The sequence below is a fragment of the Syzygium oleosum genome, unplaced genomic scaffold (assembly GCF_021117445.2).
Source record: "Syzygium oleosum isolate NSW1041296 unplaced genomic scaffold, Sole_v2.1 Sole_v2.02, whole genome shotgun sequence".
Lineage (NCBI taxonomy): Eukaryota > Viridiplantae > Streptophyta > Magnoliopsida > Myrtales > Myrtaceae > Syzygium > Syzygium oleosum.
The window spans coordinates 5,311,014-5,328,718 of NW_026607486.1; the positions used below are offsets into that span (position 1 = coordinate 5,311,014).

Sequence of the window (17,705 nt, forward strand, 5' to 3'; positions counted from 1 at the left end):
ACCGTTGCGACACCTTCTGTGGCAAAGGAAAATTGAAATTTTCCCTTTGATATTTCAACAGCAAAAACCCACGCATAGCCACACTACGCAGCACCGAGGGCCAATGCCCCGTATACAATACATCTTCACATTTTCGGCTAAGTTACACTTACACGAGAGAGAGAGAGAGAGAGAGATTATGAGATGATAATACACATTATACTGTGGTTCACACCACCTCCTCTTCCTAGAAAACAAAAAATTATGAACCAAATAAAGAATCAAGAAGCAGTGTCACAGTCCTTTCCGACAATCTCCCAGCTGTTGCCAAAGAGCAGCAAAGTTGGTTTTGGTAGCCCTTCGGAGTTTCACGGTCGAATGGAGAGGCGGAGTTGCGGAGACATTGACGTCCAAACATGCCCTTTATTTGCATTGCAGACGGCACCACACCAAATGTATTCTTTCTGTATCCTCACGATAAATAACCCATAAACAAATCCTACTGACCAAATGTTCCAGGAATCAGACACTCTGCTAATTACAGTCCAACCCACATTCTTCCAAAACCGGTCCTTTCGACTTGGCCAAGAATGGATCGATACGTACCCACAGAAGGGAGAAGATCGAAGCAAGCAAGATTGACCACACGATGATGATTGTAGGAGTCCTGTTTTGCCGTCCAAGCAGACCCTTTAGGAAAGGATACAGGTGAACAATCACCCAGAAGGCAAAGAATAGCTTCCCAAACAGAGGACCCCAGGACTCGTAACCGTTGTTTATTGCGTTTGATACACCGGCTACAACACCAATCAGGTTTATTATAAGCAATGTAGTCGGTGGAATGAGCAAGGTGGTCCATTTGAACGCATAAAGTTCAGAGAAATCATCGTCATCCCCGGCCTTTGATGTCACAGTGAAGTTCGTGTCAACACCAGCCAGAACCTTCAAAAGCCCCTGAAAAACTGCAAATAGATGTGCCGAAACTCCTCCGATGACCCAGAACTGTTCGTTCCTCCACCATTCGTCTATTCCGACCCCACTCCATCGCATTTCCAGGATACTTGTGGCGAAAATGCAAATGAAAAGCGACAGAAACCACAGACTAGCCACATTGTTCAGCTGCAACAGGAACAATAAACAAAGACAAATATAAGATCTTTTGCCTGGAACATCGTCAATTATAGGATATAAAAGCAATAATTGAAAAAAAAAAAATCCGATAGCCTACCTCTGGTGTGATGAATTTCCCAGTAAGCAAGCACACAGCAGGCAAAGTACAGTATGCCAACAGAGGGATTGATGTCCAGGGGTATACTGTGGCGTTTATGTAAGATAATCGCTCTAACCATTTCAAACCACCTCCATAACCATACCAAAGGGGACAGTGCCTGCTTAAGAAGATCTCAATGGAACCAAGAGCCCAACGAAGGACCTGGTGGAGACGGTCGGAAAGATTGATGGGAGCACTTCCTTTAAAAGCGGGCCTCGCGGGGATGCAGTAGATGGATCGCCATCCGTGGCAGTGCATTTTAAAGCCCGTCAATATATCTTCTGTAACCGAACCATATATCCATCCAACCTGTATTTGAAGAAAGTTTAGCCGACTCCGAGAGAAACAATAATTGTTTCAGGGAATTGCATGAAGAGAGCATTTACACTACACTTACGTCTTTTCCCCACTCAGTTTTATCTTCGTAGCCGCAGCTGATGACATGGATAGCTTCTTTTAGCAGAGATGCAGGGCTCGCGCCTTTCAGTGCTCCTCCATCCTCCAGCAATGTCGATGCGATGAAGACTGGGGATTGCCCAAACTTCTTTTCAAGCTTATGCTGAGGCATTAGATTTTCAGCTTCAATTCCTGCATAAGAAAGCATGAATGTTTAGATGACAAAGGAAAAGAACTAGTCTTAAATGCGACTTAGGAAGCAAAATTGGCTAAGTCCAAATTGGAACAGATGTTAACTAGGAAGCAACCCCATAGAAAACAAGCTTTCGGAAGAATAAAATATTCCCGCCGATTGATGCAAAAATTGAGAGGCACATTTAATGAGAGAAAAAGTAAAACCTGCAGTAGACAATTAAGTGGGACCTCATGCAAAAGTAGAATCTCACCTTCAATGCCCTCTTCGATACCTTCCAAAGGCGGTGGAGCACCTGCATCTCCTTTTTTAGAATATTTCTTCTTCAGTTCGGTCTTAGGCTTGGTAGTCTTCTTCTTCTTCTTCTTCCCGGAGCAACAGCATCCACAGCAGCACCACTTTGGCAAGCAGTTGCAAGTTCTGGTCGGTGGCTTCTTTGCTTTTGGAGCATCATAACCATAGAGCGCCAGCCTTCTGAATACACAACCAGTCCCGACATAAATAGGACCTTGAATGCCATCCAGACCTTTCATGTTAATCTGAAAGAGAGAAATTTCTCCGTCAGATCTTTTTGCACAGAAATAATGATAGGGTAGGTGCAATGGGCATGAGGCAATTCAATGGCTGATAATTGCATGCTTACATCGAAAAACACAGTGTTCCGATTGGCATATCGATCGTGCCTATCAATACCATCGAATCTTTGAGGGAACTGGACATAGCACACCCTTTTTCCAAGAAGTGGGTCCATCATGAAGCACATTGACTCCCTGATAGCCTTACTATTATTGAAGTAGTGATCACAATCCAGATTCAAAAGATAAGGCGCATTTGTCAGCACAGCAGAAACTCTGACCTGTTCAACAAATAAAAGTTCACAGAAAGGTCAATGGAGAGAGCAAAAAAGGGTTTTTACCAACTAAGGTGACTTCTTATGACACTTACCAAAGCATTCATAGCTCCTGCCTTTTTGTGGTGATTAAAGCCAGGCCTCTTCTCTCTGGAAACATAGACAAGGCGAGGTAATTCATTCCCGTCGGTGTCATGTCCCCCACTTTGGCCAAGAAAAACCTATTAAAGATAGCAGAAATTAGCAGTTAATCTCATCTCACATCAACAAGGAGTCCTACAACTGACAATGGCATCTTTGCATACCTGAATCATGCCAGGATGATCACGGACATTATTTCCAGGCCATGGTGTTCCATCCTGCATTGTCCACCCTTCTTCAGGAACCTTTTGGGCTTTGGCCACCAAAGCATTTATACGAACCTTAAACTCCTCATACTCTCTCTGCAAAGTCAGCAAGAACGCAACTAAGAATTTGGCTATTATCTCCAAAGAGCAATTGATAAATTAAATTTGGCACTTCTATTACCTTCATTGCTCTTCGCTCCTTCACAAAAGATGCCAGAACCTTATCTTTGAGATAATCTATCTTCTGAGCAAAATAAAACTCAGGTGCCCGTGGCTCAATGTTGAATTTCTTACAGAAAGGGACCCATTTCCTTGCAAATTCTGATGTTTCTGAGAGTGCTTCGAATGTCAGCATCGCAGCACCATCATCAGAAACATAACAGGACACCTTATCAACAGGGTAATCCACAGCGAGAATTGATAAGACAGTATTTGCCGTCACCAGGGGGGGTTCCTTCAGCGGGTCGACAGTACTCACAAATATATCTATTGGAGCAAGTTGAGAAGGTTGGCCTTCCTTCTCATACCTAAAGAACAATGCCAGAATGATAATTTTACGAATCCACATTAAGATCAGGCAAATAGCATGAAACGGCAGGCAGAATCTATTACCTCAGGGACAGTCTGTCGAGGTATGTCTCCCGGTCAATAGGGAGCCATTTGGGGAATTGATCCAGAATCCATGAGAGGGCAAACCAGATCTCACAGATAACAGATATGAGCCACAATGCGAATGCATCATATACAGGATGCGTAACTCTGTAATGGAAAAAGAATCCAAGCACTACAAGCCGGATGACGATGATCATTCTGTAGGGATTGATTCGGCTGGAGGGTATGGGCAACTTTCTTGACAGTGGCTGTCTCGCCTCATCCATTCTGATTCACGTTGCAGATGAAAAACCCATAGCATTAGAAACCCCTGATTCCTAATCTCAACATACACGGAAACTATGCAAGAACTAAACCATGCATAATTGACTTCTCCAATAGGATTTGGCATATAATCTTCTTGAGAATAGCGAAGACTGATTTAGCAATGCAACTCATCAAATTTGACAAGAGAACAGAACTTACAGTGGTAGATCCGGGTTGTCCCCATCATCGTCCCAATCCTTGCCACCTTTCTCGTTCTTCATCATCTGTAGTTTCTCTTGTCTTTGTTTCCAACTCTCCATCCTCTCCTTCCAAGCAACGCTTCCGTATCCATAAGCAGCCAAGTCCTTTGAAGGATCCATGGATCGAGGTTGCACTACAGAAAAGAGTTCACAAAACAACCATCAGTTATGTACTCGCAATTCTAAGTTCAGCAGACTCAGATTCTCAGGAAATAAATCACTCAAATCTAAAAAGCAAAAGTAAAGGAACAACGAAAAGGAAAATCAAAGTACCCGGAAGACCAGAATCAGTGAAAGGAAGTGGGTGGATCCTTTTGCTGCCGCCGCCGCCTCCAGCTCCCATGTAGGCCGGCACCAAAGCATGGTGCTCCGGAGGAATATCATCAACCTATACCCATAATTCCATTTTCACTCACTGATTTCTTAGAGAAATGTCAATTATCAAGGTGCTAAAGAAAAGAGGGAAGCTGTGAAGCAAGTAAACAAAGAATGGACAAAGTAGTAAGTACCATTTGACCATTGGTGAGGAGTGGGACTTGGGGCAGAGGATGAACTTGAGACAGATCCGAATCCGAGGCACGGCCGTAGCTCATATGGCCATGAAGCATTGCCTCTGCACCATATCCCTGGCGATCCATCTCTTGCCTATGCCTCCCATCAAAGTTGAACTCATTCTCCACGTCATCCACATCATCCTCTTCCTCATCTCCATCCACTCTTGCACACCCTGCATCATCACACAACAAGTACAGAGTCCCTCACTCACTGACTCTTTGATTCCACACTACAATTCTCTCGCGAATTTCCAAGAAAACGCCAAATTCACATACCCTTTAAGCGCTTGAATCTGGTTTTGCACTGAGGACAAACTTGGCTTCCCTCGCGCCGCTCATACTCATAGCAAGTCCTGCAAATGGGGAATGCACACTCATTGCAGGCGACGAATAGCTCGCCATCCGCAGTCAAACCAACGTCGTCGCCGCAAATCTGGCAAATTTGCCCGCTCAACTGCTGTAATGGCCTTGGCTGCAATCCGAAAACAAGAAGAATTGAGCAATTAACAAGGCCAAGAACCTCAATTGTCTCAAAAAAGAACAACATGGTAATTGCCGTCTGAGCAGAGTGAGTCTTACTCCGAGTTCATTCTCGCGGCGGATGACAACCAGCTCGTTCCTGTTGTGAGAGCCTGCTACTAAACCGGCGCTCACCTCCATATCTCTTTGCTCTTATTACCGTTCTTGATTTTCAGCCCCTCTTAGCGAAAGAACAGAGAACCACAAAAGAAAGCAACTGAATTGGGGTTCAGATCTAAGTGGCAAAGAGACTGAGGATAGTCACACAGAGAGATCTCATGTTAACTGTGAACTCGAAAGAAAGCAATGTGCTGCAGGAGAGAGTAGAAACGAAGCTTGAGTGCTCTCTCTCTCCCTCTCCGCCTGTGAGAAATGAAAGCAGCTTCCTTTTCTCTCACTTATCATTCCTTGCTTCTTCCTCCCTCAACCACAGCAAACAAATCAAAGGGGGAACTATTAATAATAATAATCACAATCTCTCTCCCCTTCGTCTACACCTACCAGTTGAAATATAAAAAAGAAGAAAAGAAAACATTTTCTATGCTACATTACTAAAAATGAAAAATCCCAGAGTACTTCCTCTCCAACACCCTTTCCTTATCTTGTTTGCTACAAGAAAACAAACCCACAGGCCAGTTCAATTGCTCCTGCGTCATGAAGACTGTTCCCAAAAAAGACAGCTATTTTTTATGCCTTTTTGTGAGCATGACCAGCTACAGTAGAAAGTGAAAAAAATGAAAAATTTCACAGTGCGCGGAGAAGAAAAGACTCTTCAAGAGCTTCTTCCAGCTCCGCACCACGCATTTGGCTTTATTTTATTCATTTGTTTTTCCTTTTTTTTGTTGGCTTTTTTTTCTTTGCGCGCTCTGCTCATCGACTTCTCCACCGACACTGCTAATGCGGCACAAGACATTAACCTTGACACTAACAACAAGCAATCATCTAAAAAGCAAGAACCCCTCTCTCTCTCCCATGTTTACACGTCAACAGTGAGACGTTAACGTTGCGACCGCTTTAGGAGTTAATGATCTCAACTGTTAAAACTACGTACAGAGAGGTATCTCCCCGGACGGCATTTCACTCTGTCCGGCTGGTGAAAGATAGAAAATTTGAGGGAAAAAGGAAGAGGAAAAGGAATGGAAGAATCAAGGAACACAGCGCGGCGATTGCACAGTCTTTATCAATTCAGATAGCAAAAGATCCGATACACAAGCTAATGCTAATCAAGATTAATGGAATTAATCAAAATAATCAAAAGGAAAAGAGAGAGATAGAGAGAGAGAGAGCGCATGTGGATTTTAGGCGGTCACGTCGCTGAACTGCTAGCTGTATCTTTTGCTTCTGATTTCTTTTCTTCAATGTCTCCCTCCCACTTCGTCCCCACCACCCACATGTTGCTGTACGTTGTTTTCTATACTTGGCCTCTCTCTCTCTCTCTCGCTCCATTTCATTGACTTTCTTTCCTCTTTCTTCGGCTTTTCTTTTTTTGACTTCTACTTTCTTTCGTGTTTTTTTTATCTCTGCTTCGTCTCTATCAAGAAGATGGGTGCTTTAGTGACGCGCTTATTATAAGCAGATTCGAGCTCGACCCAATGATTGGCCTCTGTAACTAAGCAGATGTAGATTTCTACGAAGCCAACCAAGAAAAGGGTTGCTTCAGCATTTCCAGTGAAAAGCATAGAGAGAGAGAGAGAGAGAGAGATGTACTTCGTTTTATTTTATTCTTGTGAATTCCTTGGATTCAGGGTCCTGCAAATTCTACCCACGAGCTACGGCATGATTAGCAGGGTAAACAATACATACATTTTTTTTATATATTTCCATTATTTTATCATTCTAGGGGAATTGTTCTCGGTTTCTTTCATGTCCGATGCCGTTTGACTTCCTCTGGAACTTACCCACGTCCAAATTTTTCACGGTGCTCCTCGAACTCTGTCGGCGGTGAAACTTAGAAACAGCAGAGAGACTCGATGCAGTTCATATCAATGTCTATTTTGGGATACCGTCGGTCGGCAAAACAAGGAAAAAAAAAAAGAAATTGGCAAAATGGCACTTTGTTTATAAAATGAGAGAAATCATTTTATTTCTTAATGAGAATATCAACAACCCCGTATATGTTCCGTATTTTTAACCTCGTTTGATATAATTGTAACACGTTTAGATTACCGAAACCCCTGTAATTTAACTGATTTTTCCCGACACTGTTCCACTGAATTCATAGTTTTGCTTCGATCGTTGCGTAACATGATGGACTTCTTCGATGACTATTCCATTTTTTTTTTCCTCTTGTTATATTCTCCGATGCGAAAGATATTTCCACAATTAATACTTTCGTTCCAATTGCATAGATATGGATATATGGCCAGATCCAACCACAGTCGGTGAAACTATTTTTTTCTTTTCGCATTCAAAATGGTATTAAGTATTAACTGAGTTGCTTTTGGTGCTCTTTGCTCTCCTGTACAGAATGTGCTGCTGTGGGTCTCATGAACTGAGAAAATATTAAAGAAAAAGGTCAACAGATCGAGATAGTCGCACTGAGAGGTCTCCTTCAATGGCACCATCCGATGTGAATAGATTAAACGAAGCAACAAATACAAAACTTACCAAAAAGTCATAACTCAAGATGGGTTAATTGGTGGAGATGTAATGCTTTTGACAGATTTTACAACCTTAGATGGAACCTGTGCTGTGCATGTCAAAGATGGAGTGGGTGAGAGGCGTTAGGTCAGTGATCGCCCATCAGATTACTACTACAATAAAACATAAACCACCAAAGTCCTAACCGAAACACGCACGCATTAGGACGACAGCAACGTCTGTTTTCGAGATTGACTTAGGTGCGTGTAACTCTCTGTTCCTCGACGGGGAAAGATGGTGGAAGTTTTTGTTTCGAAACGAGCAACCCCGAGATGTGATTGACCACCTCGCATCGTGTAATAATGCGTGTCCTTTTCTTTATTAACGAATTCGCACCACGTGATGCGTTCGTATTCATTTCAGCATTTTCTCTGCCTGTTTGCCCGGATTCTCCTAAGGAATCAAGAAAAGAAATTGCATATCCTTCAATCTTGGGTGCATTCATTTTTCGAATGTAACGACTTTGCTTTTATCAACTCGCCCTTGTTATTACTAGAAACACGGAAGGACAGATCCGTGAATCGCATGCAACGTATCGTCCGGAACCCAAACTAAAGATGTTTCGGCACATGCCCATTTGGACATATCCACGTTTTACCCGAAGAAGAAACTCAAAAGATCATTTGCCTCCTGACATTTTAACATGTAGGAGCCAAGAGCAGGACCCTCGTAATTGCAAGAAACAAAAATATAAAAATGAAATAAAATTAAAAATGTGGTGTATATATATATATAAATAGGCAAAAAAAAATTTTGAATGCATGGTACTATGGTAGTGAAGGGGACAGGAGGAAATGATTAGGAGGAGTCCAGCTAAGGTCGAAAGAGTCGGTCAAGAAAGGACAAGAGATCGGGTTGTTGGCATGTCACTGCAGCTGGAATCTGACCATTTTATTTTCTCTCTAATTCGACATAAAATAAAAAAATTTCGACATAATAATTAGAGCTCCCCCTCTATTTTTTGTTTAATGTGGGCTTTTTTTATTTATTAATTTATGTGTCTTATTATTGGAACGGTAGCATGCCAACATAGAAAGCAACAGTTGATACTGCCTTTTCTGTCCGCTTGTCTGATATGTTCCGGTCTGGTGAAACTAGAAGACGATCCACCTTCAATCAATGACAATCCTTTCCTTTGTTTTTTTGTTTCTCCTTTTTTATTATCCTCACGGTTAAAAAGTCCAACCCGAAACATTAAACCACGAGACGGAGGGAGAACTTGTGTGCATATATGAAGAGCATATAAGACTCGCTATCCAATCGATGCCGGAATACTCCGACACCCCATCTCACTTGCAAGCTGGATTAGGTGGAAAATTGTTCAAAAAAGTCTTAACCTATATCACAACGGCCAATTCGATCTTAAACATGTCCTAAACATTTTGACGATTTGCCAATTTAGTCATAAACATTTCAATTGTGTCAATTTAGTCCTAAACCTTTTGACGATTTGTCAACCCAATTATCTAAATAATATTTTTGGACTAAAATGGCAAATCTTCAAAAAGTTTAGGACTAAATTGGCACATTTCAAAAGTTTAGAACTAAATTGTCAATTGGTCAAAATGGTTATGATTAAAGTGGCACAATAGAAAAATTTAGGACTGAATTAGCCACGTACAATAGGTTTATGGCTTTTTGGACAATTATCCCACGGATCAGGAGTAGCACGTAAAATTCGATTAACGGGGCATGCACATATGAGAAAGAGATAGCACCTGGCTTTGATACCGTCCGATCCAAAAGCTAGCCAGCAAAGCTCGAATGATTCTTAAATGATTCTTATGAGTTCGAGCCCTTTTTAATTTCCTCGTATATTACCTAATTTTGCATAAGCGAGTCCTAAGTAAATCCATAGCCTATAATTGGAGGACGATGTCGACCCCGAACCAGTTCACCTTAAAATCAATAGCTGTAGTCAACATAATGGTTGAAGGAGTCAAAAACTTCCTCCCCGATTATGCCCTCCATTGCCGACAAAAACACAGGAGATTAAACTAAGATTTTAAATTTAACTTTCATCGAGGTTGGGTCCATGGCCCCTGCTGCTTTTTCCATCCTGAGACGACATGCATACCAGCCAAACAAAAACAAAAAACCATCTTCTCTTCTAGATGTGCGAAGCGAAGCTGAACTGCTGCTTCCGGACAGTCCATTGAAGCATCATCAGCGACGACATTCCGAGGAGTCGATCGAAATCTTCATGAGGTAGTTTGTATTTTTTGTCAGCTAACTGCTGGTGTATACCTAACTGTTATTTTTTTTTATAGAAAATGCGCTTTGATTAGTTTCTTCCTCTCTCTATCTTTTTTTTTTTCGGATAAGTGTGCACAAAAATTGCCGGATTCGAGAAAACGGGAGCCCGAATTTGTACTATCTAAGGTCAATTTCCTCGTTAAAAAGGGTTAATACCACAAAAAAACCTCAAATCGGTACGCTTGTGACAAATTTACCCAAAACTACCCCAAATTGGTATATTTATCACAAATATATCCTCCGTTTGATTAATACCTCGAAAAAATATACTATGTGACAAACGGAAGGTAAAACACCAAACTAACTGTTACTTGTCATCCAACTCAACAATTTGACGGTAATATTTAATGGAAACTGACATAGGGTAAATTTATCATAGGTATATCAGTTTGGGGTAAATTTATCACGTATGTATTAAGTGCTCGAAATCTTTCCAATAGAAAATAACGACGGATTATTCTTTCGATAATTACTTTTCGAAAGAACCATCATTGCGCCATCACCAAGTGCATACATCTACGTTTTCCATCTCCTTCGACCTAAATTAAAATTGAGAGGAAAGAGGATGCTTTGTTTATGCGATAATTTGCAATCATCGTGTGCCCAATTAAACAACTTCGGGGAACCCCAAGAGGAACAGTGGAGATATCGCTTTCGAGAGAAGTCCTGTGGCACCGACAGCCGAGGCCTAGCCCTGCCGGCCCCAAGATATCTACTTTTGAAATATATTTTGGATTATCTTATTTTTCCGAGCCTTTTTTTTTTGCAGTTTTTCTCAGAAATTACAAATGAATAAAATTAAAGGGCGGGGCCTTCTTTTATTTATTTATTTTTTTGGGCTGTAAGTGTTGATACGCCAAAAGAGCAACGTGGACTGACCAAGAAAAGAGACTGGGCAACCCACCTCGAAGAACAAGATGCTCTCTCCCCCTGCCGACACTTTCGCTTCGGCCTCGTGTTTGTACCGCGGGGGGTCTTGGTTGCGTGCGCATGAGCCCCACCCTATGTTCCTGTCCTCCTCCTCCTCCTCCTCCTCTCGATAGCTGGGCTCTCCCCCACACCATGACCATCGGCCCCGATTCGTCCCCGGCACGAGCCTAGAAAGTCGATCGATTGGTTCTAGGATTCGAATTGGATTAGAGATCTCGAGCTCGATTCGATCTCCACGTGATTTCAGAGTATAGGGAGAGTCGCTCTTACTGAATCACTAATCTTCTATGCGAACCGGTCCGTTTTTTGCCTTTGATCTCGTTGGAAAGATATAAGTCCGGGCTTATACAAGCGGAATCGGATCTCGTGGAATACAATTCGTTCTTGTCTTTAATTTAAATTTTCGAGAAATGGGTCGATAATGTATTCACAATTATAGCGTAACCAAATTAATCGGAAGAAAGAGAAGGACTACTGAACAAGACCGAGGGGAGCCCACCAATTTGTTGCCATGTGTAGCTAAGTGGCCCGCATTACATGGACATTAGCGACGCTTTTTCCTTGATAACTTAATGCGGAAAGGGCACAAAGGGAGGGGATAAAAGGGGAGGATTTCCTTTGATTTCTTTCGTTTTTTGTTGGGTTTGTATCGAAGTACACACTTTGGTGACCCAGCGATGGACGCATGAATGGCATGATTGAGACGAAAGAAAGATGAGGCGATGGACCCTTCTTGCTGATGGCTGAATCATGATGGTGGGTGGTACATACTACCGACAAGAGAAGATGCACAGATCTTCAACAGGAAGGATGCAGGATCCAAAGCTCGATGACAAATTCGCATTTTTCAAATGAATGACAAGTGATTAAAAGGGTGCGAAGATATTGGATCGAGACTCTTATACCGTGTTGCAAACTCTAGTATCAAAGGGAAAGCGATACAAAGTGTATAAAGCACGTTTGACGTGGCAATTTAGCTTCCCGAAATGCTTATACCGTTATAGCTTATAAAAACGTCACGGTCTGACTTATTGAAAATTAGATAATCGACTTTGTAGTGAATTACTAGAATCTAGTGAATCTATTAGATAATTTAGTGCTTGCCATGCAACACTTCGCTTTGCCTTTGTATTTGCCAAGTGGCACTGTTATGTCACGTGGCGCACATTCAACCATATATTTTGAGTTTAACGATTCGTTATGTGTCGATTTCTAAGTTTTTGGATTTTAAGTTTCAGAAAATAAGTAAAGATAATTTATATGAAGATTTATCTCTTATTGAATATAAGCTTAAAGAGAGGGGGGGAGATAAATCAGAGAAAACATTTTCAATTATGCTGTATCATCTCTAGATTTCTATATTGCATTTATATTGTGAATAAACGTAGTAATGTACAAAGAGATAGTATATAAAAGATTTTATCTCTTGTTAAGTTTAAACTTAAAAATAAATAAATTAGAGAGAGTATTTTACATAGGGATGTCAATTGGGTCGGGTCAAATTGGGCTTTCATGATACCCGACCCGATCCGAAACCTATAGGGTCATGTTTGACCCGCCTAGACCCACCCCAAGACCCTGTTCAGCATACACCCCAAGGACCGGTCGGGTCGGGCCGGGTTGGGTTGGGTTTCGGGATTTTTTTTTTATTTTTTTTGGTACGGGTTGCTTAAAAAAAGCTCAGTTCCATGTTCCATTGGAATTGCACCGTTCCACCTGTGAAAATAATATATCCCCATATATGTAACTTCCCATTTCTACTGTTTAATCTGTAAGCTCCCCTTTTGAGTCCAAGAGGATAATCAGATGTAATAATTCTAATAAAATATGAATTGAACAAGGTTGGCTTATCCTCCACACCAGATTGAAACATGCAGCCCAGTAAACATATCCACTCATTGGGGTCAGATCATACATATTGAAATAAACTGGTGCACAGCTTGGACCATAGTTTGACTTTGCCTTGGGAAGGAAGCAAAATCGGATTGCTGATTTGCCTCTTAAAGACTTAAACAACGAGGAACCACTAATTTCCATGCTTTCCTGTATCCCAGTTTCATTCTTACCTTGGGTGAAGAAACAAAATCTAAGACTCCGTTCGTTTGGCGGAAAATATTCTCCGGAAAATATTTTTCGGGTTTTCTCCGTATTCGTGGGCGGAAAACGTTTTTCGTGGAAAATATTTTCCTTTCCCCACACAAAATAAGCCTTAAGTCTACGGAAAATGACTCCGCTTCTTCAAAAGCGGAAATCATTTTCCGGAGCTTCTTCTTCTTCTTTTCTTCACTAAGGTCGCCGGCCGCCGCAGCCGTCGCATTCGCGCCGGCGCCGCCGCGCTACCCGACGCCGACGCAACGTTGGCCGCGGTCGCCGCGCCCGGACGCCGCCGCGGCCACCGCCGGTGAAAAATATTTTCCGAAACTTTTTCATATTGGTCGCCGAACACCGGAAAATTATGTTCGAGAAAATATTTTCCGGAAAATGACTTCCGGAAAATATTTTCCAAAAGGAGAATATTTTCCGCCAAACGAACGGAGCCTAAGTAAAGGAGTTTTACATACCTGTATCAAAGGATAAAAATAGAAACAGAAGTTCAGTCAAGGAGTGCACACAACCCGAATAATAGGCCAAAATTACAATCATAATCAACCTGTATGAAGTTTTTTTTTTTTTTTGGTGACCCAGGGAACTCCCGCACGACCGACAAGATCAACCTGTATGAAGTTTTTTTTTTGGTAAAGTGGTCAACCTGTATGAAGTTCATGCTGCCTTTTAACTATAAAACAATTTATTTACTCTATCAGGGTGGAGAGAAGGGTGGAAGTTGAGGATGTGGCAACTAATTGATTTGAGTACTAAAAAAAGGACAGTTGCATTCTTTTCATTCCAAAGATCTATCAGTTAAAAAATTACTTCTCAGGAAGAGGAATTACACAACCAAATCATAATGATGCCACATTATCATTTGGTGAATGGAATCATGAACTATCAAAGTGTCACGCTTTCTCCTGTCACGTTTCCTCTTAATCTCATGAATTGTATCTGAGTATAAAAAGCACAGAGGTAGGAATTTCAAAACGATCATAAGTCACTGACAGTTAAGCAAAAATGCGATTCCAGCATATGCAACAAATGAGTTTCAACGAGACCAAGACAAAATATGAAGCAAAATGAAAGGAGTTCCCACAAAGAAATATAATTGCTTAGACAAGCATCATCACATGAAATAACTCAGGAATGAGCACCCAAGGTACAATCATGCTTTTACAAATTGACATACAGATAGAAGCAAGCAACCTATTACATTCTATCTTGTCCATGAAGTTGATAATGCAAAATGTAAACAGATCTCTAAAGACAGGATCAAGGGAACCTTCATATTACAAGGTTTTGACATACCTACAATTATCACAGAACATTAAATATGCATTATGAACCGTATAAACTTAAGAATTAACGTTGTTATTCTGCTTTCCAGGGCACTTGTGGTGCTCATGTGCCAGAAATGAGCAATTATGTTAGGGTAGAGAAGGAACTAGAAGGACAGAGAGAACCTAGACTGCCGCAAGTTGAGATTTGAAAATCAAAAGATTAGTTGGTGGACTGAAAAAAAGGTTGCACAAGCATTCAACACTATGTAATGAGGATGAAGGATAAATAAATACGACACTCGTCTCTCACCTAACTTTAGATTGAAACAATCTCAAGGAGGAAGGCTTGATTGCATATAATACCAGAGTGTTACTGTAATTTGTAATAGAGAATTGACACTCAATAAATCTCAGACCTGCAAACCTATGGGTCCAGATCAATAACAGTCCTAAATTCGTGCCCCTTTCCCACCAGAACGAAAACGGAGACCTGTATGGGCACTAAACATGGAATCCTAATGATATATTAAGCATCTTTGAACTCTTTCTTAACCCTTTCCAGTAAAAAGGTTTCGCAAGACTAACTTAAGCAAGCAAAAGACCCACTTAACAATAAATTATAGCGCGAGCAGACATCATCTCTTTCGACTTATGCCAACGAAATAGGCAGGATGCAATTCCTAACCTCTTCAAGTTACAGATTTACCTTACAGATTCATCAAAAGATGTGAGGCCTCACCTTCCAGAGTGCAGAATCATCCTCACAAAGCCAACCAGAGGCATCGTGTCCTCCAATATCTTATCCTCCCAATCAACCCACTCCTCCTCCTCCTCCTCCTCCTCCTCCTCCTCCTCCTCCACTTCCTCTTCACTGTCTTCGCTTCCTCCGCCGCTCAAATCAGCCTTCTCCACTCCTCCGGACGCCTCATCCTCCGCCGTAGACATGGCCACGGGCCGGTTTCGGCCCGGAACCGGCCTGGGTCAAACCTGGGACCGGCCCGTTTTCCGGGCCTGCGGTTCGGAACCGGAACCGCCGGTTCCGAGCCCGATTCCAAAAAAAAAAACTGCAGTAGGGCCTGCACGTCTGCAGGCCCTACTGTAGCCTGCAGGCCAGGGCAGGTGGTCGTTGGCCACTTGACCTTGGCAACGGCTAATATATATATATATAAGTAGCCGTTGCCAATTTAGCCATTTATTATTATTTTTCCCTAAATTTCCTTTTCATTTTTTTCTTATAAATTCTCTCAAATTTTCTCAATACTCTCAAATTCTCTCAATACTTTCAATTCTCTCAACGTTCAAGATTAGTTCCGGAATCAGTGGAGGCTCAAGCTTGCGTCGATGATTGGACAAAGGCTCAATATCGACAACAAGAGATAGATCGGAATAATGAATCCGAATTCTTTGACGACGGAGATACCACCACTACCGCATCTAATGCACGGAACGGGTAGCGAGTGATCGAGGGTAAAAGAGCTACATGGATTTTGATTCTTCTATCCCCAAGAAGATATGTAAGGCGCTTAATGATAATTCATTAAGTTCAAGCCCCATCTCTTTCTCTGTTTTTTTCCCAAAATTTGATTACAATGTACATTTTGAATACATTTTATATTGAATAATTCATTATTTTTTTATTTCATAATTTATTTTTTTAATTTTTACCGGCCGGTTTCGAACTAGGCCGGAACCAGAACTGGCCCAGAACCGCCGGTTCCGGTTCCGGTTCATACATGGCCATGAACCGGAACCGGCCGGTTCCGAACCGTGGCCATGTCTACTTCGCCGAATCCCTGGCCAAATCCTTCGTCGGCCACATAATCGGCCTCCGTACGATGTCCGAGCCCAGCGCCTCTCGGCTTCGGACTCTGCCGCCCCCGGATTCGGTCCTTAGCGCGCAGACGGTTCCATATACACGAGCAGCATCGGTGAATCAACTTTGTGCTGGAGAGCGAGTAGAAATCAACGAATAAGGAAAGGGATGGAAGAATTTATGTGACATCCGGAAATTTCGTAATTATATGTTTGTGACGTTAGAAATTTCTATGTTTGAAAATGATACTTAGATTTAAAGCTAAGTATTATTTTCGAGTTAGTATTCGTGTGGACGCGTAGGAATTTTCGTTGGATCGTATTTCGCGAAGCGCGAATTCGGAAACGTAATCGTACCGAGTCCGACGTGTTTCATATTTAGACGTTGTCGTGTGCGTTAATCGTAGTGCGGTATTAATTAGATTACCGTCGTCTTGGTAATTAGTGAGCATTATTATTATTATTATTGTTTTATCTTAGTTAAGTAAGGTTATTGCCGTAAGAAAAAGAGGGAAGAAATCTGCTCAAAAATATCCTCTGGACTCTTATTTCCCTCACGTGGCTGTTGAAGAAGAGTTGACCGAATGCCATCTGTCCCCTTGGGCTAGACACCTAAGCCTTGGGTAATCATTTCCCTTGGCCAATACTCCTACGATTAAGCCGCTGATTTCTTCCACCTGGCCTTGATGAAGAGATAAGATGCCACCTGTGAATACAATGAATTTACCCACCCCTTCGTATACCTCTCTGTTTTCACTTTCGCCTGGGTAATTACCGAAGATCATTTTCACCCAAACCCATACTCTCTCCTTCACTTTCTACTCTCGCCATCACCGATCCAAAATTTCCGGAAGAGTTTTAACCTTTGGGGTGTTCAGATTCTGTTCAAGGTAAGTGAAAATTCTAGGTTTAAGCTAAGTAAATCTACTTGGCACTTGCAACTTGGTTGCTTGAGAAAGGTTATTTTGAGGTGCAATAGTGAGGTTGTGATGATGGTTGAATATGTTTTGCTGGTTCTGTGCAAGTTCAAATGGATGTGATTTGTTTCCTTAAAGTATGGCGATAATATCGGCAAGCGGAACGATTAAATCGGAATGAGTAAGTGTAAATTTTGAGGTGATTGTTGGATTCTTACTATTGGTTTATGTATGTTTAAAAAGGGTAGAAAATCGTTTTACTCAAAGTGATGATTATGTTTATTGTGATACTCAAAGTGCTGATAATGTTTATTTGATTCTCCAAGGGATGTTTTTGTTTATTTTTGAAACTGGGCAGATTTTTAATCCTCAAAATTTGGTTTTGTGTACCTTGAAACTGCTAAGACTTTGTTATCAAAATGCTGTTACGCTGTACTTTTGAACCCGCTCGGACTTTGATATCAAAATCAGTTACATCCACTTTTGAAAAATATTCAGATTTTACTTTCAGACTTTAACTTCATACTTTACCTTCAGACTTTACTTTCAGACT

General features: G+C 41.6%; 1 protein-coding gene across 1 annotated transcript; it reads right to left on the reverse strand.

The window, feature by feature from the left end:
- Nucleotides 1-14: 14 nt before the first annotated feature.
- Nucleotides 15-5,901, reverse strand: LOC115665643 (probable cellulose synthase A catalytic subunit 5 [UDP-forming]). The gene is made up of 14 exons (XM_030587500.2): nucleotides 5,287-5,901; nucleotides 4,984-5,179; nucleotides 4,663-4,880; nucleotides 4,427-4,541; nucleotides 4,113-4,287; nucleotides 3,648-3,914; nucleotides 3,217-3,562; nucleotides 2,994-3,131; nucleotides 2,784-2,909; nucleotides 2,482-2,694; nucleotides 2,092-2,377; nucleotides 1,647-1,837; nucleotides 1,208-1,558; nucleotides 15-1,098 (listed from the first exon to the last, which is right to left on the reverse strand). The coding sequence occupies exons 1-14, from the start codon at nucleotides 5,365-5,367 to the stop codon at nucleotides 514-516; spliced, it is 3,288 nt and encodes a 1,095-aa protein (XP_030443360.2). The 5' UTR covers nucleotides 5,368-5,901; the 3' UTR covers nucleotides 15-513.
- Between the last annotated feature and the right edge of the window lie 11,804 nt (nucleotides 5,902-17,705).

Excerpts from the sequence above, each read along its gene's own strand:
- LOC115665643 (XM_030587500.2), bottom strand. The coding sequence starts at position 5,367 with ATGGAGGTGAGCGCCGGTTTAGTAGCAGGCTCTCACAACAGGAACGAG. Across the intron at positions 5,180-5,286 it reads GCCGCGAGAATGAACTCGGA|CCAAGGCCATTACAGCAGTT; the intron begins GTAAGACTCACT and ends TTCGGATTGCAG. Across the intron at positions 1,559-1,646 it reads AAACTGAGTGGGGAAAAGAC|GTTGGATGGATATATGGTTC; the intron begins GTAAGTGTAGTG and ends CTTCAAATACAG.